Consider the following 22,531-nt stretch of genomic DNA (forward strand, 5'->3'; position numbering starts at 1 on the left):
CGCCAGCGAGTAGCTCCTGAGCGCCTCCTAGGGTCTGCGAGGTGGTCTCAGAGGTCAAACCCTGGAGGGTCTTGCCTGGGAGGGAAGAGAAGCTCCTGGGTCCACTCTCCACCTAGGGAGGTGGGGTGAGTCTCCCCAAAAGAGGCACTTGCCCAACATGGGGTTTTCCAGGCATTGCGGGGTGTGCATATTAACACAATTGTGTATATTAACCTTGCGAGGAACAGCCAAGATGTCCCTAATTCTATCTGCCAGAGAAGGGATGAACAGGTGTCACTAAGACTGCATCTTGCCTTTGGTTTGGGACAGCACGTAAAGTGGTAGAATACAGAGGGAGAGGCCCACGCAGGCGAGTCGCCACCACGGGGGAAGGCCCGGGGCAGCCCGGTGACCCCACAGGTAGGGAAAGCAGGCCGGGCTTCGCACTTAGGTCAGCGGGAACTGCCAGGCCCTCATCCATTTCCACCTTCTTCCTCTGTCAATTGCTCAAGAAAAAATAAGACTGCGAAGTCTTTCATTTCAAATCTTAGGAGTACAACTTATTTCCATGAGATCTTTTCCTTTCCTGACAGTTAAGGCCCTTGTGCGGGAGCGCAGAGGACCTTCCCACACTGATTCTAGCAAACTGTGAGGCTGAATTCCCTGCTGTTTGGCTGAATTCACGGGACAAAACCCCCAGTATGAGAAGTTCCCACTCCAGAGCAGCAAGTGCCGAGGAATCTGACCTGCTGTTGGGCTCCTCTTGCTTCACGGTTTCCCCCCGGCCTAGGGAGGCTGGGAAGGGGCCTCTGGGCCTATGTCCTAGCTCCAGTGCCAGTTGTGTCACCCTGAGCAGGTCCCTGAACCTTCACCACCTGTAAGATGAGAATCTACATCTCCACCCCACCTTCCTCCCAAAGGTGTGGTAGGAAGAAAGTTCTGATGGGCTTCAGCCTCCAGCTTCGGCTCACACTCCCCTCACTGGGCCTCCAGCTCCCCATGTGAACACTGACAGCCCTGGGCCAGACAAGCACCCTCACGCTCCAGGACCCAGTGATGAGGATCCAGTTGTGGTACGAGATGTGCAGGTGCCTTGAAGGGCTGAAGCCACTGCACCTGTGGCACCAGGCATCAAGGTTAAGTGTGGGTCCAGGATGACTGTGGCCTGTATCTGCCTCACAGAACCAACTAGCTCCTGTTCCCCTTAACGCTCTATGCCCATCACCCACCCCCCAATACACACACACACGCACACACACACACACACACACTCACAGCTGAGGTCACTCACCTGGGACAACGGGCCCTCTCAGGAAAGACCAAAAGAGAAGATAAGGCAGATGGTGGCCCTGTCTCTGCCCCTACTTTGCTTCCCCCTGGCGTCCGGTCTTCCCCTCTCCACAGCGGCCCTGGCTTCCAACGACCCTTTATCCCTTAGCATGTGAGTACCAAAAGACCTTTGTCACAGTACGGAAAGTTAGTGGTGGGTGAAAATAAATCTTTTTTTGTTGGAGAAACTGCATGGTCACCGACCTTTGTGGCACCAGGGCTCCTCTCCCACCAGGAGCGGAAAGGGAAGGCACAGGACAGTCAGTGCAGGGCTTCTCCTTGGCCTCCTTAATGTTTTTCTCTGGTCTCTGGTATCAGCCCTCCGCCTGTCTCACCTCACTCTGAATCCCCTCCTGATGTGAGGCACCTGCCGCCTGCCCTGACCACATACTGTCGCGGTGCCCATATGTGGGTGCCAGACAGAGCCGTGGCCAGTTCCTCTGGGCAGCTGAGGGCAGCTGGGTTCCTGAGGATCCCCAGGAGCAGCCTGACCACACAGGGAGCTGCAGTTGGAGGCAGAGGGAATGGTCCCTTGTGGAGAGTTCGCTTTTCTGGTTCAGAAAGATGAGCCACAGGGAGCAGCACATCCCTGGACAGATGCTTGCTTTGTCCTGTTTCCAACCCTCTGAGGGGAAAAAAAAAAAAACCCACGGTGGCCTCTGGGGGAAAAGTGGGCTGGCATCTTAAGATCTCAGGGAGGGCCTGTGCCTTGGACCAGAGCTTCCCTCTTATTATTTCACCCTGGGAAGCCGGTGATTTGAAAAATTTGTCCAGCCAGGACCCTGCATTTCTTAGGCAGGAACAGTCCCTTTGTGACTAATCCCAGATGCCTCTCTTTGTGTATACCTGCCAGTCACAGGCCAGGGACCAGCAGGAGGCAGCCAGCATTACCAGTATAAGCTGATACTATTCCTGCCCAAAAAACGAGAGGGGGAAAGGCCCCCAAAATCTGGGTAGGTAGCCTCACTGTAGATAAACAAATGATGCCTCTTAGTCTCTAAAATAAAAATAAATTCTCCAACCCCCATGGCCAACACAAGAACCACGTACTCCATGAGGAGAAGTCAAGGATGGAGGAGGGCTTTCTGTGCCCACACCCCCACCTCACCACCACAGAATGCACACATTAACCTCTGGTGTGCCCTCCTCCCCTGCTTTTCTCCTAGAGAGGGAGAAGCAGCAGATCCATGTGGGCTGCAGGAGCCTGGACTAACCTACCTTCCAGAGGCAGGATGTACCTTGTGTGGCTGGAACCCTGGAGAGACTGGATCCACCCTCACCGCTGATGAACACCTGCTGTCTGTTGGGTTTCTGACACGCTCCTGGGTCAGAGGGAGCTATCTGGCTTTTTCCTAGCTGCTTAGAAATGGCTATTTGACTGTAGTGTAATATGTTCACACCAAAACCATTTACTCTGTAGCTGTGCCTGTGGGGATGGCTCACTTCATGCCTCATACCAGCTTCCAGACATCATTCGGGCATAGGCTTTCAAAGCAGGTGTCCAACCTCTTGCCTTTATTTTCCTTCAGCTCCAGATCAACTGCTCGTGTAAGAGTCGTGGGGTGAATGCTGTTAGTGGTGTGTTTGTGATTTCTGTAACTGTCGGGGGTGGAGAACAAACCTGTCTCTTTGAAACATGTGAAGAAATAAATGCCTTATAGCACCAAAAACAAGTGTGGGGTGCCTGCCAACTGGCTGGTATAAGGACTCTGGACAGGGTACGTACCTACTGTCTCATTATTTTGGGCTCTTGGACTTGCTGTAAGTTTGTAGACCACAAGCTACATCTTCGCGTTGGTTGGTGTGGAATCTGGTGGATTGGAAAGCTGCTGGAAAAGCATGCACAGATCTCTTGATTTGTTCTTTCTCTACAGTTTGCTGAACATTGAGACTCTAACATTTTTCTCTTAAAGTGTGTGTGTGTGTGTGTGTGTGTGTGTGTGAGAGAGAGAGAGAGCAAATATAATCTGACTGGCCAACATGAACCAGCACTATTGCCTAAATACCCAATTAAAAGTACAAATAAAGCATTCTCTGAATAACAATCAATATTGATAGGAAATTTGAGGGATGTATGGTTAACCCAAAGGCGCAGAATTGACAGAGGACCTCCGCCAGTGTTTGTAGAGGATATTTGCCCAGATTTTGTTATCAAGAGATTACCATGCACCACTGTTTACGCAGAATCCTTCCAATGAAGACTTGGTATCTGGTGTCGCAGGAGGCTGGGGTGGGGACAGTACTCTGGAACCTGAAGTGGCTGGTTCCCATGTCTCAGAAGGGTCCAAGGAGGTTTGTAAAAGCACAGGTTCCTGAGCCCCGCCCCGCACAATGAAAATCAGAATCCCTGGGAGTGGAGCCCCAGGGCTGCCCTGCAGACAGATCCCCTCTGATGTACCAATGGCGTGGGTACCCTTTCTGTAGAGGAGAAAGAGGGAGGGTTGGAAGGGCGGATTCTTACCCTGGGTCTGCAGCAGACTTGGAATGGGACCTCAGGTCAATGCCTTACCCAGTCTAGGTCTCAATTTATTTCATTTTAAAATGAAAATAATTCTGCTGACTTACCCACCTCAGGATTCTTAGGGAAATGCAATTAGAGGGAAGGTGGGGAGGAAGCACTTGTCCATGCCCTCTTCGAGCTCTGCTGAGGGCAGCAGCATCGTTACTTCCATTAGATGAGGAACACAGGCTCTGAGAGGTGAAGCAATTTGCCAAGGTCCCAAGACCTGAAGATGAAGGAGCCCTGTTGCGAATCCAGGCATGCCTGGTTCCAGAGCTCTCCTTTCCATCAAGGTGCTTCTCTGATATTTTAGCTATCAGGTATATGCTTGGGAGTCAGCTGAGGCATGTGGACCAGTAGCATTGGCATGGCCTGGAAGCTCATTAGAGATGTTCTTAGGCCCCTCCCAGGCTGCCCGCCCCGGAGTCTGCATTTGAATGAGTTCTCCAGGGATCCTTTGCCTTCTCTCTCTCTCTCTCTCTCTAATATTTTATTTATTTATTCATGAGAGATACAGAGAGATAGAGAGGCAGAGACACAGGCAGAGGGAGAAGCAGGCTCCCCACAGGGAGCCCAATGCAGGACTCGATCCCGGGACCCCGGGATCATGCCCTGAGCCCAAGGCAGAGGCTCAACTACTGAGCCACTCAGGGGTTCCCCCTTTTGCCTTCTCTAGGGTGAGAAGCACGGTCAAGGAAGACTGGAGATTGCACAAGAGAGTAAATCTGAAGATAAGGGCATATAGTAAATATACAGAATCCAACACAGTTGGAAGATCCTCGCAGGGATGAGCAAGGACACGGCCTTTATTGGGCCAAGCCCATAAGGAGTGAAAGGCGTGGAATATCTCAGCCTTTCCATCTGAGCTCCGTTGCCAGGGAAGCTCGCCTCCCCTGAGAAAGTCCCACCGTCCAAGTGAATGGGCTTTACGGTTTTAAGGTGGAAACAAATTGCTTTCATCAGTGTGTGTGTGGGTGTGAGTGTATATTTAATTTTCAAGGATAATATGATTACTTTTATGTTTAAAAAGAGAGAAGGAAAAATCAGGAAGAAAGTGTTTGCCAAAGCGAAGTGTCATCCCTTCCCATGTATTTCAGGAGTGATCCCTTTATGGCAGAAAGCACCCACCAGAGAGGACAGCCGGTTAGGTGGGGGGACAGCCAGTGTCCACAATATCTTCTCTCTGCATGCTGGTCCTCAGGTTAACTTGTGAGGCCCATCAGTTTGAAGGACATCCCCGATACTCCAGCTGTAGCAGCTCCCCTGCCCGAGATGCTCCCTGCAGAAGGTCATGCCCTGCCCCGGGGCCGAGAAGCAAAACTGGCAAACCAGGGTTTTGAGAAGTGCGGGCACACATCCGGGCAGCACCCAGACTGCTCGATTTGGGGGGTGTCGGTCCAGTTCAAAGGGATTCCCAGCCTGTGCCCGGGACGTCCAGTAGGATTTGACTCGGGCAAGAGCATCTCTGTTCCCTCCTTGCCTTTCCCGGAATAGCTCTGCTGGTGCCTCACGACACCCCTGGGTGAGCTGGGTTTGCTTTCCAGTGACTCCAACATGTGTTCTCATGTTTAAGTTCCTGATTTGTATGCACCGTGTTACTTAACCCTTACGAGCCTCTTCTGAGACCAGAACCAGTCGGCATCCCAAGTATTCCATTGGGTTACACAGACCTACCCTGCCTTCCGGGGACTTGGAGGGTGAGGCAGAGAGAGTGATGCCAAACTAGTGTCCTCCGTGATTTGGCTGCTTCCCCCACCCTCAGCCCCGGCCCTCTTGTACCGGCTTCACTTCAAACTATCCAAATTGGAATCGGCTAAACCAACCTTTTTTTTTTTTTCCAGTCTTTCCCTCCTTGTTTTGTTTTTCCTTAATTTTTCAGAAGTCTGGAAGAAGGGGATTTGGGATGATACCATCATTCCCTCATTTCTCCTTTCGTTCTGTTAACAATTTTTTTTGAAAGAAGCTTTGATTTTGAAAAAAGATCATGCACCTTAAAAATATGGGGGGCTCCAGAAAGTCATTTCAGCTAAGCTGTAAACACTTCTAGAAAGCTGAAAATGAAAGAGGAGCTGCCCACCCAGGCTCCCCCGGGGGGACCTGGAGCCATCACTCCCTTCACGGTGCCTGATTTCAGAGATGAAGAATTTTCAGGGTGTGCTGGAGGCAGGGGGCTGCGGCTGGCCAAGACCAGACTGCGCAGAGCAGCCTTGCTGTTCTCACCGTCCTCTCTTCTCCACTAACCGGTCCCTTCCATCACCCAGAGATGAACTGGGAAGGCTGGTTATTGACAGCTGGGCAATTGGCACAATAAAGTTTAACGGTTTACATCCTCTTGTACGATTTTGTCGATGTTTTCAATGGCTCACCTTCTCGGGTGCTGGTTCTCACACTTGTACTGACTCGCTCCTTCTTCTCTTTCCCTTCAAGCGTGCAAACGCAAAGAGCAAGAACCAAACAAAGACAGGAACAATTCCCAGAAGAAATCCCGCCTGGTGTTCACCGACCTCCAACGCCGAACACTCTTTGCCATCTTCAAGGAGAACAAGCGCCCGTCCAAAGAGATGCAGATCACCATTTCCCAGCAGCTGGGCCTGGAGCTTACGACCGTCAGCAACTTCTTCATGAATGCCCGGCGCCGCAGCCTGGAGAAGTGGCAGGACGATCTGGGCACAGGAGGCTCCTCATCCACCTCCAGCACTTGTACCAAAGCGTGATGGGAGGACTCTCGCGGTTGGGCACAGGTCACCTCCAGATGGGGACAACCGACACAAAAGAAAACACAAAGGAAAAAAGACACCGGATTCTTAGCTGGGGCCCTTCACTGGTGATTTGAAAGCACAATTCTCTTAAAAAGAAACTTCTATTCTAGCTGTAATCATAGGCCAGGTGTTCTGTTTTGTTTTGTTTTCAATGGCTATGGAGTCCAAGTGCAAGCTGAAAATTAATCTTTTTGAACCGGACATTGTCCTCTCAGCATGCTGAGCATCCCAGAAACCCAAATGAGGCCTTCCTGGAGCGAGGTGATTCCAGTGTGGTGTCAGCCAAGCTCGGGATCTCGCCAGATGTCAACAGTCCCACTCTGGGCCCTGTTGCAGTCAGAGTTCCCACCTGTCACAGTGGGAATTTGGCCTGTGTAAGGATTCTGAGTTTGGGCTCCCAAGATGCTACCATAAGAGATTCTTCTAGCAACAAGAATGACCTCATTTGCTTTCCAAGTGCTTAGCCTCATCATACCACAGTACACCAAAGTTCACAGCCATAACATTAAAAAAAAAATCAGAATGATAATTACTGAGCACAACTTTTAAATACGGAAATTAAAAAAAAAAAAATCCAAGGACCTGTTTTTCCAACTCAGGCATCATTCCATTGAATGGTTTGGAAAGCTTTAAGTTGATCCAGTTTACAATTTTCTTTTCCTTACCTCCTGGAAATCTCACGTGGTCTTGGATCCATCAAAAAAAAAAAAATCAGTTCTCTTGAGCTCAACGTATCAAGCACAACGTAGATAAACAGAGAAGTAAGGAAGGTTCTGGATTCACCACATCTGGATTTTCAAGACACTGATTGTGAAGTCATTAGGGAATCGTTGGGAATATGGCTTCAAGCACATTTTGCAGTTTGCTACAAATTCTGTTTGTACATAATGCAGACGCACACTCAGGAGGCCAATTTAACTGTTACGGTACATGGAGAAAATGCAGCATTTTAAAAGATCTAGATTTTTTTAGATCATTGATGTATCCTCCTCGGTTATTAGTCACCTGGTTCCTCCTATTGTGCATTGTAACTACCACATGATCCATTCTCACTCGTTCAGATTTCTGTTGTTTCCTCATCCATCCCATCGGTAGGGACGTTTTTCAGTGTTTTCTAGCATGGAAAAAAAAGGAGTAATTCAAACCACCATACGTGTAACTCATGAGGGTCATCTGGTCCCAAATCTCTTCCATTGTCGAATCATCCTTGCAAAACAGCTGAGTAAATCTGGAGAAAACACAGCACACCAAAGAAGCAGAATACTGCAAACCAAAGACATTTATTACTTGCCATTTTCTAGCCTAAAAATACTGTGATTACTTTTAGAAATCAGAAAACCTCTGCAACTCCGAATGGCATTCAGCTCTTGCATTTGGCTCACCATCAGGCTGAGCAGACGGGCTAGCCAAGCCACCCCAGGGAGTGGCTTTGCCACGCCAGCCCTGGCTCCTGGCTGTCACCTTCCCACAGCACGCAGAAGAGCGCCCACATGACTCTGGGAGGTTGCGAAGGTCACGATGTGCATATTTACCAGTGAATGGCCCCAGGTGGGCACCACGGGGGAGGGGTTCGAAGCAAGCCAAACGCTGCAATGATTCTTTACAGACACTTGAGACTGACTTTTTTATGAATTACTTAATCGAAACCAAAGAAACTTTTTCTGCACCTAATTCTGCAACAAACAAAACTGTTCCATTAAAATGAATAAATAAATACGTAAATCCGTGAAAATCACCACCAACAAGAAGGAAGCACGCCAGAAAACAAAAACAAAAAAACCCCACAAAATCAAAACCAACAACAAAACAAAACAACAACAACAAAAAAAACCCACAAAAAACAGCGAGACACACTGTGTTTAAACAGACCTCTTGGGACATTTTTTGGAAGCAGATTTTAAAGAAAGGGTTGAGACAGGAATAGATATGAGGAAAAGCCTCGGCGGCTACTGCTTCATTTGACAACTCACGCGGTAATCTTAAAGTTGAAGATTGTCTTTAATTTGTGCCTATGCAGTTTTTCAAAAGAACACGGAACAGAGCAACAGAAACCTCAACAGCTACAATACCAAAGATGAGGATTTCTCACATCTTTTGTTTCAATTCGTTATCTCCTCTTGTCTGGCTAAAATACTAATAGCGTCATTGATCTGTGGGAAGGTAATCAATTTTGTTTCTGAGCAACAAAAGGAAAGGGTCATTGATTTGATTTTATTGTTTCCCTTTAATTTTGTTTTATGGCTTTCTACCCCAACATGGAATCTCTCAAAAGGTTCCATGGACTCCAAGTTTAAGATGTTGGGATACTGAACTGTTCTCTCTACTCCTCAGAGTTTGGGGAATAATGTCACTTGAATGTTCTTTGCTAACCCCTTAGACTTGGTTCCTTCTATGTTCAGAGTCTCAGCATCAGGGGAGGGAAGGGGAGTGAGGGTCAGGGTCAGAGGTCTTGGTGACACATCCTCTCCTGAACCACAGAACCAAAGAGTTTGTAGAGGAATCAACAGCCTCATTTTCATGTGATTGCTACATCCTAACGGCTTCATTTGGGGGAGGGGGGAAACATGTAAAAATAATTGCCAGTTTCTACTTTTCTATTAGCTTTTTAAAAATCGGCTGTAAAGTTGCATTTCTAAAGAAAGAGATATATATATAATATATGAATACATATATAGATTCAACTTGACATTGGTGATAACCCCAAATTCTTGCTGTCCGAATCCATGTCTTGTTTTGGTCAAGTGCTTCATTTATTAAGCATTCAGTTCCGAATTCTGCTCATTTCTCATGCCATCCCAGGGTCCGTTCTCCACTGTGGATGATTTGGAGTACTTAGATTTCTGTGAAAGTTCCTGAAAAGGTTGAAAGTCCAACTCCAGCATTTCAACATTTAGCCTGTTGATAAATGGATCCATGGTGCAAAGGAGTTTTTATTTGTATCTGGAGCCATCTCTAGTCTACGCCTCAGCCACCGTCAAGGTAGCGAGTGGGGTCTGTCCGTGAGACCGGGCCCCCAGCTGGGCTGGGGCCAGTGGGGTGCTTCTGTAACTGCTGGGGAGGCTCGGTGGTCCATTCCCACTAGCTGTGAAGATGAGGCCAGTCCAGAAGGTGTTCTCCAGGAGCTACCCCGTCCTATCAGGGTGTCCAGATCCCCTCAGTGAGCAGATCCACCGAAGGGACTTCTCACAGGGGAAGCCCAACTCCTGTTGCGATGGGCTGACCAGGTTTCCTCAGGGTGGCAGTTACCAACCTGTACTGACAAGCCTGTGTGCAACCACAGCGGGCACTGGAGTAAGGCAGTGATACTTACTCCTCGGGGGCTTGTCTCAAGCCTGGAGGGAAAACACAAAGCAGGGTTTGGGGCGAATCCCAGCATCCTGCCCCTGAGTGCCCCATCGTCCGAAGTACCACCCCCTTGTGCCCACCATGGGGCTCTCCCTTGGCAGGGGCAGCAGTCACAGAGCTTTGAAGGAATATGACTCTCCGTGGCTTTTGTACTCCATCTGATCGCGACGTTTTCCAGGACTTTTCCTGGTATCCTTTTGTCTCTTGCTCATACCCCATGTCTTCTTTGTCAGACAACTGAGAAAAAGAGCATGTTTCAGCCGGGGAATGCTCCATATGGGTTGATAAAAAGGAGTTTCAGCTCAGCCCTTTCTAAATGAAATCCTTGTGACTTGGGGCCAGTGTTTTGGAGATTGGATTGAGGGAACAAGCCTGCTTGGTTTGGTTAGCGATCCTTTGGCATGCTAATCTCACCATTTGGGTTCCGGCACCCTCTGAAGATGTCAAAACCCAAAGAGGCTGCCTTTGTGGCCTGAGATTTCCGTAGTGCTAAAACCTGTTGTAGCCACTTCCGCCCTCCCTCCGTGTTGCTGGTGACCCGAGGAGGACGTGATGATGCAAAAGGGGCAAGAACTTCCCTCCAAGGACGTTTGTCAAATGTTTCTTACTGGATAATGTCATCCCAGAGAGAGGTGCTTGCTTCTAGAAAATTATTTACATACATCTATGAGTACACATGTGTATTCATATATTTATGTATCAGAATTTTAAGCCCTACAGAATTTCAATTTGTGAAAAATCTGAAAGCAAAAAAAAGATCCTGCCAATTTAAAGGTAATGAAATTTGACCCAATGGGTTTCCTCAAGCATTTTTAAAACTTAAGTTAATCATTTCAGAGAAAATAACCATTTGGACTTGGTTAGACTTGAGGATCTGTTTCTTCAATCCAAAAAAATTCCAGGCATGCCTCAGCCATCAGCAACAAAGTGGACAGTGTAAAGGGACAGTCTAAGCCAAAATTCACATTCTTGAGGCAACAGAAATCTAGAGGCTATTGAGTGGAAAAAATAACTTTTCTTTATTCCTGTAGAGAAATAAGCTTGCTTCACTTTTGTTTGCAATGTGATTTTGGTACTGGGGATATAATTCTTTCATCCTGGGAAAATTTTTAAAAGAGCCAGTCTAGTTCTTTTTTAAAGGAAAACAACAACAATAAAAACTCAACCCTGATACGTAAAGGCTTTTCCAAAATGTAAAATGGTAGGTTGTACCACTTAAAGGGGAGGAAAAGGAATGAGGTGCTCAGGAGGCCGCTTCCTCTGGAGAGGTCAGAGCATCAGCTTTGCATCTTTTGCCATGGGCTCTTGGCTACTGTGGGCTTAGAAAATGTAAGCTAATTTTCATTTCAGCCTAAAATGAACCCAGAATTCGGAAGGTAGATCCGACACACACACACACACACACACACACATATGCATTTTTGTAATTCAAACAGTATATTTGAAAGCCAAATATAAATGCCTTTTAGATGATCGGTCATTTCATCTGACCTGTGCTGGTCACCCACCTTTTAATGCCAATAAATTAAAGTTGAACTTTTTTTTTTTTTTTTAAATCACTACTACCTGGTATAGGCTGGGAAACTTTCCCACTTTTGAAACAATGCTGGTAGAATTATTGAAGTGTCTGACTACCATTACCCAAGTGTCATGACAATATACCTCTGCAGTGAACTCTGATTTTCAGCAGGTAGTATAGTAGGAATTTTTAAAAATATAAAAAGAACAGCCTGAGTCCCAGTGTTGTTGAAGAATAATGGACTCTATTAAAAAGCAGAGGAAAAGGGATGATACATGTGGTGAAGGTTGACCCTAAAGCCCAAACACAAGTCCTATGAAAGTAACTGCCATGATTCTTAACAGATCAGAGATGATTTTTGTTGTTGTTGTTGCTGCTGACGCTATGTAGTTGGACTTGTTAGCCTAACCAGAAGAGTGGGTAAGAAATGGTAGATAGAGAAGGGATAGAGCTGGTGTGCCTGTAACTTTCAAATATTCACATGCAAGACTGGATAGCTAAATAATTTTGTACATTTAGCTAAGACCAAATCACCTCTAAAACAACAGGAGATTATAGTTTTCAAATAAGGCCCCCAAATCCTTACTAAAGGAAGAGGGGGCTGTTCGTTGTATAAGTCTCATAAATTAATGATATTGGCTTTAAATATGGCTGTCCCGATGCCCATTTTCTGCCCATTATTTCTTTCTTTCTGAGGGAGAGGGGTGGGGGGTTTGTTTTAGAAAGTCTCAGAATGTGTTATAAAATACCAAAATAATGATTAATGTAAGGCCTTATGTATAGGTAGACACAAAGTCTATAATTGAGGCCTATTGGGCTATTAGATGAATCCCACAGGGACCTGAAATGCTCATTGTTCTCAGATACCAAAAGGACTCTGACAGTCTGAGACAGGTTAAAGTGAGAGCCCAAGCTGTCCTTATAGGTTTTTGAGTTTGGTTGACTGGAATCAACTTGCTAAGACCTTTTTAGTGGAGAAAATGTGTATAGGGGGAAAAAAAAACACATTGCTACAGGTCTGTTCATTCCATGGAAGCCTTCCACATTGCTCCATCTTCAGCAGCAGACATTTCACAGAGCATAAACCTTGATAGATAAGTTTGCCTAAAGCTTAAACAGTCTGTCAGCGTGGATGTATATGGATTTAGAGACATCTCTCGACATGTATTCTCATAGCTGTCCTTATAGCAACACACATTACCTATGGGTGTCCAGACTGTGCACAGACATCTCCATACATGTATGCTGTCATCTGTTACAACAAATGAGTTCAAATGATCACTTAACATCTATGTGAGACTTCTACAATGTGCATTGCTTTATTTATTATAACATTGAAAACTAAAGTGCAGGAAAGAAAAGTATCCCAGCATCTTCATGGTGTACACTTGGAATTACTTTCATTTGGGCACATCCAAGATAAACTCAACTTTCAAGAAACCTTGGATATTGTTTAATCATCTGTGTAAGAATGACACATATGCTTGATGACTTCGGTTGAATAGCTTTATTCTGGATCTCTCATGACTACAGCTAAATCCAAAGACCTGGAAAAGGACAAGAAAGAAAAAAGAAAAAAAAAGGAAAAAAACAAAAACAAAAACAAAAAAAATAGCAAAGTGCAAAGTCATAGGAGAAAAGTGGGCTCTGGTTTCCAGGGTTGAGACAATGGGATGTGGTGTCGTGGGGGCTGCACCAGCTAGAGGGGGAAGTGGGGATTTTTTCTTTGTGCTTGTCACATCGAAATGGTCTTTATGAACGTGAGGAAGTTTTAGAGGTTATGATTTCCTGCTTTATTTTCACTTAGCTATCGAAAGAGGCTATACATTTTGTCCATCAAAAAAAAAAAATGAAGACCGTCAAAAAGAAACATTTTCCCCCCTTTGTCTCTTTGGGTTATGACCCAACAGGCTATGTACCATTAATGTAATTAATTTATTTAAATTAGTTTCTAGCACACAAATGTATAGGATTTTGGTAATTAGTTCATCATCTTAGGTTAATTTTACTCCTCGTGCTTATTTATCAAAATATAGACCAATGGTGCATCAGAGATGCAAGATTTCTTTTAGGATTCTCTTGAAAGATGGTTTGCTTTATAAAGCAGTGAAAATCTGTTACAGACAGGGAAAAAGTACACGTTACCAAAAAAAAAAAAAATCAAGGTATTTTTCCTTCTCGAATTAACTTTGAAAATAGTTTAATGATTATTAAATTATTTAATTTAAGTTTGCAGCCCCACCTGGTACCAGGCAAATGTCACCTTTTAATTATTGGGGCCCTCAGAGCCTTCCTATCGTAACTTATTTATTTAACTTATTCAGCATCTACAAAAGGTGCACTGTATAGTTTATATTTTTTATTTAAAACAATAGAGAGCACTGCAGTTTGTTTGCTGTCAGAACAACAGAGCAAAGTTTGTGGACGAGCAATGACTATTCAACCCGAACCTGTGCGTTCAGAAAACACATGTCGAGACCCTGCTTCACCAGCCTGGATTTCGGGGCTTCTTTACAGAAACTGGAAAAAATAAATAAATTTTCAAAGATCATAACAGCAAAAAGAGAGAAACCCTTACACTAGCTGCTTCCAAGAATGAACTCTGTATGTGTGTAAAACAACAAAACAAAAAGGGAAAAAAAAGCAGAAAAAAGAAAAAAAAAAGGAAAAACTTTCTATTTCTAGTGAGAACCAAAGAAGGCTACCTCACTGACTTTTTCCATTTGTAATTTTAATCGTGTTGATGACACCAAAGATACCAAAGATTTCTTTCTCTGTGCGGTCTGCATTTTGCTTGTGCTCTTTTATAATTTTAACTATTCTCTCTGACATATGGTATGTACAGCCACAGCTCAGATACCCCAAAGAAATAATTATCTATGTGACGGTGGCTGCTAATTTGGAAAGGGATATTTTCTGTGTTTCTCTCATTTGTTCGCTGTCCCCTGCACATGTTCAGGATGCAAGTTCAGATGCTGCTGTAATTGGACTCCTTAAATTCCAATTCCAAATTGGTGAAGAAGACTGGTTGGAAGTGGCCTTCAGTCTTAGCTGTGACCTCTGTCCCCGCTTTGGAGCTATCACAGTAAAGATTTCTAATTAACTGAACCATAGAAATTCTAATCATTGAGCGAAAGAGCTGGAAGGGACCTTAGAAATTTAGTCCAACCCCCAGAGGCTCAGAGGAGTGAAATAGTTACCCAACCGTCTAGGGGCAAAGCCCAGACAAGCCTCCTCCTGCCTTCTGCTCCAGCACTGTACCCATTGCTCAGAGCTACCTGTGCATGAGATGGGCCATATGTCGGCAGAGAGGAAGGGGGCAATCCTTTAGCAATGAGTGGGGTCTGGGGCTTGTCACTTAACATTTTCACTCTGTAGAAGCAGCCACAGGCATTTCAATGCCCTCTGGTTAGCATCTCAGCATAAAGTCACATAAGATCAGTTGCTTGCAAAGGTGGCCAGTCGTAAACTTATATTAAAGCTCATAGAGGGGTTTTTGCCCTGGAAGTAGGCATTGATCCGTGTGACCACTTTTGAACCTGTGCATTGCAAAGTGTTGTATATAGAAACGTTTAATTCAGTGAGAAGATAAAGTCCATTCTTGGTCTGTGGAGTTTCATTATTATGGATATTTTTAGGTCATATTTATCAGAGAAAGGGAGTTTGATCACTGCACAGGTGAGAGTGAAGCTGTTCAGCTTTTATCTTTTTCCTCTTGACGTGTGGGTGTTTATACTTTGTTTCTAGGCCAGCTCTGTATATATGAGAAGTTTAAGCCTTACATCCTTGGATCCTTAGGGATTATTCATTGTAAATGAAAGATAACCCTAGAATTTCAGAGGAATAGATAGATAGACCACTTTCAGAAGTGATTAGTTAAAGTTGCTTCTCTCTTCCCTTCTTACTCATAAAATTAATTGGTCCTCTGTAAGTTTCTTTTGATTCCATTAAATTATTAAATCACTATGAAGATCCATTCCTCAGAGTGATTTGTATGTTAGCCAATGAATCATTCTCAGCTTTTGACCAGATGGGTTTTAGACATATACAAAGATCCACCTCTAGTCTGTATGGCTCTTTATTGAGTACTCGTATTTTTTACTTCACATACTGTAGTTATCTTTGAGCTTTTTAAGAGACTATTCGACAAAGAAACTAAGAAGGGAAAAGACCAGTCAACTCATCCACCCCATGCATCAAAAGATTAGCTGGTAGAGGAATTTAGAAGACAGATTGACAAGACTAGGAGACACATACCCCTTTGCAGTTTCCCATACAGACACCTGTGAGTTATCTCTTGTTCAGACAAGCTCCAAGCTCCATCTACCCCCCCCCCCCATACGAGGCAAACTTGCAAGGCCTTCCTTCCAAACAGCAAATGACTTTGGTTTTCTTCCCAAATTCCTATTAAAAACAGAATTTTCAGAATACCTGGGAGACATAAGAAAGAAGATCTGCTGTTTGGGCAACAGAGTGCTCCCCTAGAAGCAAAACAAACTCCACCCTCCCCACTACCAAGCCCCCACAAGAGGGAACCCAGAGAGAGTGATTGCAGCCTGAACACAGAAAACATCCCCGATTGGCAGTCTCCTCCTCAGCAACCCCCCCCCCCCCCCGCCCCCTCCCAGCCTCATGCTTCACTTGCAAAGTGTGACATAACCACGGGACGAGTGCCTTGCTTGAACCAAAGCAACGATTTAGCCAGTCTGGACCTCTCTGTGCTTTTTTTAATCCTTCCTGTGAATACCTCAGCTTCAACTGGGCCTCCATACAGTAAATTGGTGGGCTTATTGTACTGTGGTGCTTTGCAATGCAACCCTGCAAAGAACAAGATTTGTACTAATACCAAAGGTTCTTTCTCTCTGTCTCCTCCTTCTGCCTCCCCCAATTCTTGTCCCTTTTCTAGTTTTTCACGGTTCCAAAGCTTTAATATGAACCTGGGCATGTTGGCAATGCAGACCGCGCAAATCCTTACCGAATTTTCTCAGATATACCTCATAGATAATAGTGTTTAGAGTAATGTTATTATAGCGTATGTAATAAATTATTCACTGTTTCTTTTGGTAACTGTGATTTAAAAAAAGAAAAAAGAAAAAAAAGCTTTATACGTTTTAGGTTGTGCTTTTGTAATAGACAAAAAGGTGCGCTTAAAAAAAAAATGTATGTTCTTTTTTTTTTTCCCCTTTGGATTTTATTTATTCTGGATTGGGGAAAGTTGCAGAATGAGCCCAAAGTTTACAGTTTCATATTTTGCTGAAGAAACAATCTGTGTTCATTTGCTCTGTTGAAAAAAATTATTTTCTACATTTGTGCTACTTGGTCTGAACAATTAATTGTTCTGTGTTAACAGTGTAGTATTATAATTAGCAACTGCCAATCAGTGCTATAATTTTATGCATGAGGCTAAAAATTTAGCAGTGTGATGCATTGTGGTCTTAATAGCAACATTTTTCATTTTGAACTAGATCTTCCCCTTTGGTTCAATGGACTTTATTTATGCATGGGTGCCGATCGTTTGTTAGCAGTTGTTGAACAGTTGTGTATACATTAAACTGTGAAAATGTACACAGTTCAGCCTCAGACATTGGTAATATTGGTTTTATTGGGAGATATCTCACCTCAAAAAATACCTTTACATCTATTGAGATTTCAAAATAAGTCCAATTGAATCGAATTCAAATTTTAGGAGAAAAGTCATTCCAAGTTTGAGTTACCAACGTGCATTCCACAAATCGGGATCCTCATAACTGACCAGCAGTATCACTGTATTTGAGAGGGGTTTGGAAACAAACATTGAAAAAAAAACAACTCAACTCTGCATTTTTAATTTCCTCGAAAAGGAGTCACTTTGGCTTTATGTTCATGACCTCAGACCTAACTGGCCGTGTTAAATGGAGATATGAAATCATCCAGCCCTAACTTCTCCAAGATCTCTGCTTGGGAATGCCCACTTTGTACTTGTTTTTTTCTGATATTTTGTGGTCAGGTCAATTCTCAATAGAAACTCAAATGGTGTGAATAACGGTAATTATTCTGGGCTTTTTTTTGTCCATTTTCCTGGACAACCCCACCAAGTGTTCCAGTGATTTGGGCAAAAATAGATGGCCATTCCCCAAAACATCACCTGCGCAGTCATGTCGTGGTTCTTCCTCTCAAGGGACAGACGTGACCCTGTTTCCCGCCCGACAATGTTTCTCCTGTCCTAGAGGGGAGAAACCCAGTTTTGGAAAACCATCTTTGTTTAAACTCCCCAATTACCTGAGGCCTCTATATCTCAAAAGGCATTTTACAGTTGCAGTGGATTGGGCAAACTTGCTCTTTCTTACATTTGGGGTCTGAAACTCATTCTCAAGTTTCATACCGATTTCCCAAACCAATATGCTTGACGTAAAGCCAAACCAATTGCCAAGCACACTTTACTCTGCATAGGAGAGTGCAGTTTGGGAAACAGTGGTGGGAAAACAGCAATCTGCTATGCAAATTATTAGAAACTGCCGACCAGTAGACCGTTCCTATTGCCAGTCAATGAGAATTTTGGGGAATGCGCTTTCATTAATGGAAACATTTTTTTTTAATTTGGCCTTATAAAGTATATTGTGATAATGAGAGCTTTGTAATATATAGTCTTTTTAATTTTTTCCCCTGGTTAATTTGCCAAAGATGGGATTGGATACCAGAATTTTAAGTTGGCTTCTGTTAAGACAGTTAATGATTGTAATAGTGTTCAATCTTCCAGAAAGCTTTGTATGTTCTTCCGCAATAAACAAAATAGATCATTTGTTTCAGTGAAGTTCTCCTCACACTCACAAACCCACAAACTATTCCTCTTGATGGAGATACTGAAATATCTACAAAGTTCATGCATTTTCATCCAAAGTAAACAGAGGAGTGTCTGAGACATGAGCGTGCCCAGCCCTTTTTATGACAAGCAATGCATGGGTCTGGCTCACTAAGATTTGCCAAGAAGACTTGTCTTATGAAACGCAAGGTATATTTCGTTATGCCATTTTATGTCCTTTTTTTAAAAAAAAAAAACTTTGTGGAAAGTGATATGTTGAATCAAGTGTAAGCTGAGTTTTCCAGACAACTGAAGTAGCTACATCGTGAATGTTATTTTGTTATTAAAGGGTTTTTACTCAATGCTTTGTGCCAGTGGATGTCCTTTCCTTGGAGACACAGAACTATGGAATTCCCTCAGCTTGGCCTGGATTTCACTTCTCTCATGGGGGAACGTGGGCCTAGCCTGGGAAATTAAAGTCATGGGCTAGAAGGTAGATTTGGGCATTAGGAAGAGATCTCCATGAGTGTCACTTTAAAGAGAGCTGGGACCAAGCTTGCTAACCTTTCTCTCAATCTCTCTCTCTCTCTCTCTCTCTCTCTCAACCCCAGCACTTCTCTGAGATCCCTTGTCCTTGAGCACATGCCAGCATGAAAGCAGACCCCAATTCTTACAGAAAAGCAAGGAAGAAACCATAGCAACCCCAAATCTTCAGTGGCCCACCAGGCACTCATCTCTCCCCAAGCTGGGCTTTACCAGCCAAGGCTATGGGTGAACCATCTGGTTTGCTTTACCATCTTGTCTACTGCAAAGCATCCAGGTCCCCACAATTCAGTGGGGCTCTTTCAAACCAGAATCCCCCTTACCTTCCTCTGCATCCTGGTTTAGCTGTTTTATCTATAACTTTGTAGACAGTTATTTGGCAAACAAAGAGAAGTATGAGTAGGTTCTTCTTGTCGTCTTGTTTCTAATTTGTATTTTAGCTATTCCCAGTTCTTGGATCTGGAAAGATACTAGAGGGAAAAGGAGACCCCACTGCCTCTCTGTGCCTTGCTCATCTCTGAGGGGACCATGTGCATTGCCCGTGCTGTTGATCTTTCATAGGAGACAGGCTGAACCACAGCTGTTGAGTGAACCAAGAACAGGGCATAGTAATGCCTATTTTATCTCTTCTTGAAAGTCCTACTGAAAAGAAGAACTTGGGATTCCCCCATCCCCACCCCATTTTCCTTGCTTTGACTCAATTTGGAATTTTAGTGTAAGAGTCAATTTGCTCTCTAGGAAAGTTTTTTTCAGATTATGACAGGGAACCTGCTACCTAAGAAGAAAGATGAAGTACTTGAAGACTAGCTATTGAGTCGGTTGTCATACCATTAACAGATACTTCCTTGAAGGCAGAATTTATTTCCTTTCTTACCATGTCATTCTGTGTCTAAATGGTGCCAGCAAGCTTTTAACCATGCAAGATTGTAAGACATCTGCCAAATTGGAATTCCTGAAACAGGAAGACAACCTTCACACTAAAAAAAAATGATAAAGAACATCTAAGTTAGGCAGGCAGGGACTGAGATGACGTGGGCAACACCTTGGTGCTGGTTATTCTTTTAATCCATATCTCCAACCACCAGATCTTGTTTCCTCCCCTCAATCCTAGAGCAGTTCAGGCCTTTCCCCCTCAGTCCAGGATGCCAAACAGTTTTATGGACAAAGATGATTAGGATTGACCAACGTTTCACTTAGTTCTCTTCTCCATCCTTTGCTTTTCTCCAAGAAGGTGTTTTCCTGTACTGCAGAGAAAAGAGCCTAGCCAATTTTTTTCATCTTTCCTATTCTAATATTTCTATACAAATTAACATTTTATTAGTACAAGTAAAGTAGGTTCTTTCTTGGCCAATGAATTCTTAATAGAGAACCTATTCCTTCCACCAAAGTGAGTGAGAACAAATTCTAAAATTTTTTTTCATGGGTTTTTGTTCTCATTATTGAGTGAATCCTGGCTTTTCTCTTACTTTAGGCCCTGACCTCAAAGGTGTTGCTTTGGGGTATTAAAAACACCTTTTAATTTCACATCTTGGCCTGTAGGGCTTGAATCCTTTCTTGCAATCTATTGGTTGCCTTATAGTTTCAAGGGTGACTAGGACGAGGGAAAGGAAGAAGAGGAAAAGAGAGAAGAATTTGCCCCAGCTCTATTTAAAGTTTTAAAATGTAAAGAAGAGACTAACCCATTGGGAAATGGCTATAGAGCGGTTAACCCCCACTGTACCCATTCAGAGCCCCTACTCTACCACATGGCTTCTAGGTCAGCTCTTCCAGAAACTCAGCCTTGTAGTAGAAACCCTACCTTTCATAGGTCCTTATCCAGATTCCAAGATGACAAGAGATCAAAGAGTCACATGCACACCTCTTGTTCTATTTCCTTGATTTTTCAAATATTATCTCCAAGAAAATCATAGAGGAAAATTTTAAACTTTATTTTTAGTCAATCCCTTTGATATCACCTCTTATATTTAAAATCAGGAAAACACACCCATAAAATTTGTGCTCCCTTCTGTTTTGAAAAAGTAAACTCACATGCTAGTTAATCTACATTCTTATTTTTCTTTACACTCTGAGCTATATTTCCAAAGCATATTATAACACAGATTTCACCCCATCTCAGACATGCTAAGTCAGACTATGCTGAAAGATTTTCCAGGGATGGTCAACAGGGTATATGTTCAGTGGCTGCCCTGAAATCCTGGTGGGGATGAGGATCACACACCATTATCAAGGGGCTGCTCACCCCTTGATAAGTTCCCAGTCCTTTGGAAGATTTCTTTGAATGTTAATTGCATTTTTCAATTTTGCTCATTTCCCACCCTGATGTTTTGTCCACAACATTGCTTACACTGGATTCTTTCTATTTTTATTCCTATCATTAAATGGTAGTGCTGTAAATTCTGCAATTAATGTCAAATAAACTGCTTTCATTCATTAACCATGGCTCACTTGGCTTCTTTTTCTCTTTTCATGGGATGGATTAAGCGTCCTTCTCCTATTGCATCCCATTGCAGTTTTATAAAGAACAATAAAGTTACTCAGCTTAGTAAGATTGCAACTTCATGACCTCTCACAGGAAGTGAGGCACATTTTATAATCAACAAATCTATCAACCATGTTATCAGCCACAAAAGGTTAGGGATACCCTATAACGACTGCCTTATTCTTAACCCACTAAAACATTAAAGATGACCTATCCTAACCCTGTCCTTGTACAGATACCATATGAGGTCCTATGGTGAGTTAAAGAGGGGATCACTGTATTGTCACCGTATGAAAGAATGAAAACAAATAAATTTGGAGCCAGAAACATCATTTGGAATTTAGGCTCTGCCATAAATTATATGGCTTTTGGCAAGTCATTTAAAATCTCTGGGCTTCAATTCCTCCAACAAAGTTAAGGTTAGGATAGGTTATATCTGAAGTCCTTTAAATCTCTTGCTAAATTTTTTTTAAATTTTTTTTTAATTTTTTTTATTTATGATAGAGAGAGAGAGAGGCAGAGACACAGGCAGAGGGAGAAGCAGGCTCCATCCACCGGGAGCCCGACGTGGGATTGGATCCCGGGTCTCCAGGATCGTGCCCTGGGCCGAAGGCAGGCGCCAAACCGCTGCGCCACCCAGGGATCCCTCTTGCTAAATTTTTAAAATATATTTATATTTGCTATAGGTCGTGTCTTATTATTTTTTTAAAGTTAATGAGTTAAAGTTCTTTTATTCATTTTAAATCTAAAATCCCCTAGCTGTAAAGGAGTTCCATTAGGTAAGCCTTTGGTCTAAGTGAAAAGACCCACCTAAAACCCAGCCCATGAAGCACTAAGTGCCTTTATCTAGGCTAGTGGTTTTCAATTCTGGATATACATTAGAATCACCTAGAGAGCTTTTAAAATATACTGATACTTAGGTTCATCCCAGACCAATCAGATTTGACAAGGGGTGGACCCCAAACATTTATGTATGGGGGGGAGGGTAGCTTTTGTTATATAACAAACCACTCTAAAACATCGTGACTTAAAAGAAACAGCCATCTTTAAACACATGCACACACACACTCAAAAGAAACAACCATGTTATAGCTCACAATTTTGTTGGTTGTCAATTTGGACTGGTCTCAATCGGGTGGTTCTTCTGGTGTTGGCTAGCTCATGCATCTGCATGTCGGCTCCCCAGGGGGACTGACTAGTCTAGGATGGCTTTTGTTTGGGCCCCCTGTGGCCTGGGAATGGAGTTAGTATAATTGCCTCTGCTGTATCCTACTGACCAAAGAAAACCATAATAGGTCCA

The 22,531-nt window shown here is 43.6% G+C and overlaps 1 protein-coding gene across 1 annotated transcript in view; it reads left to right on the forward strand.

Moving 5' to 3' along the window:
- Positions 1-21,186, forward strand: part of ONECUT2 (one cut homeobox 2) — a 62,357-nt gene extending 41,171 nt beyond the window's left edge. Inside the window, exon 2 of the mRNA XM_041739651.1 lies at positions 6,236-21,186. Coding sequence (XP_041595585.1) covers positions 6,236-6,522 — 287 coding nt within the window. The 3' untranslated portion in view covers positions 6,523-21,186. The remainder of the gene's footprint in view (positions 1-6,235) is intronic.
- Positions 21,187-22,531: the final 1,345 nt, after the last annotated feature.

The sequence above is a fragment of the Vulpes lagopus genome, chromosome 24 (assembly GCF_018345385.1).
Source record: "Vulpes lagopus strain Blue_001 chromosome 24, ASM1834538v1, whole genome shotgun sequence".
In the NCBI taxonomy this organism is placed as follows: Eukaryota; Metazoa; Chordata; class Mammalia; order Carnivora; family Canidae; genus Vulpes; species Vulpes lagopus.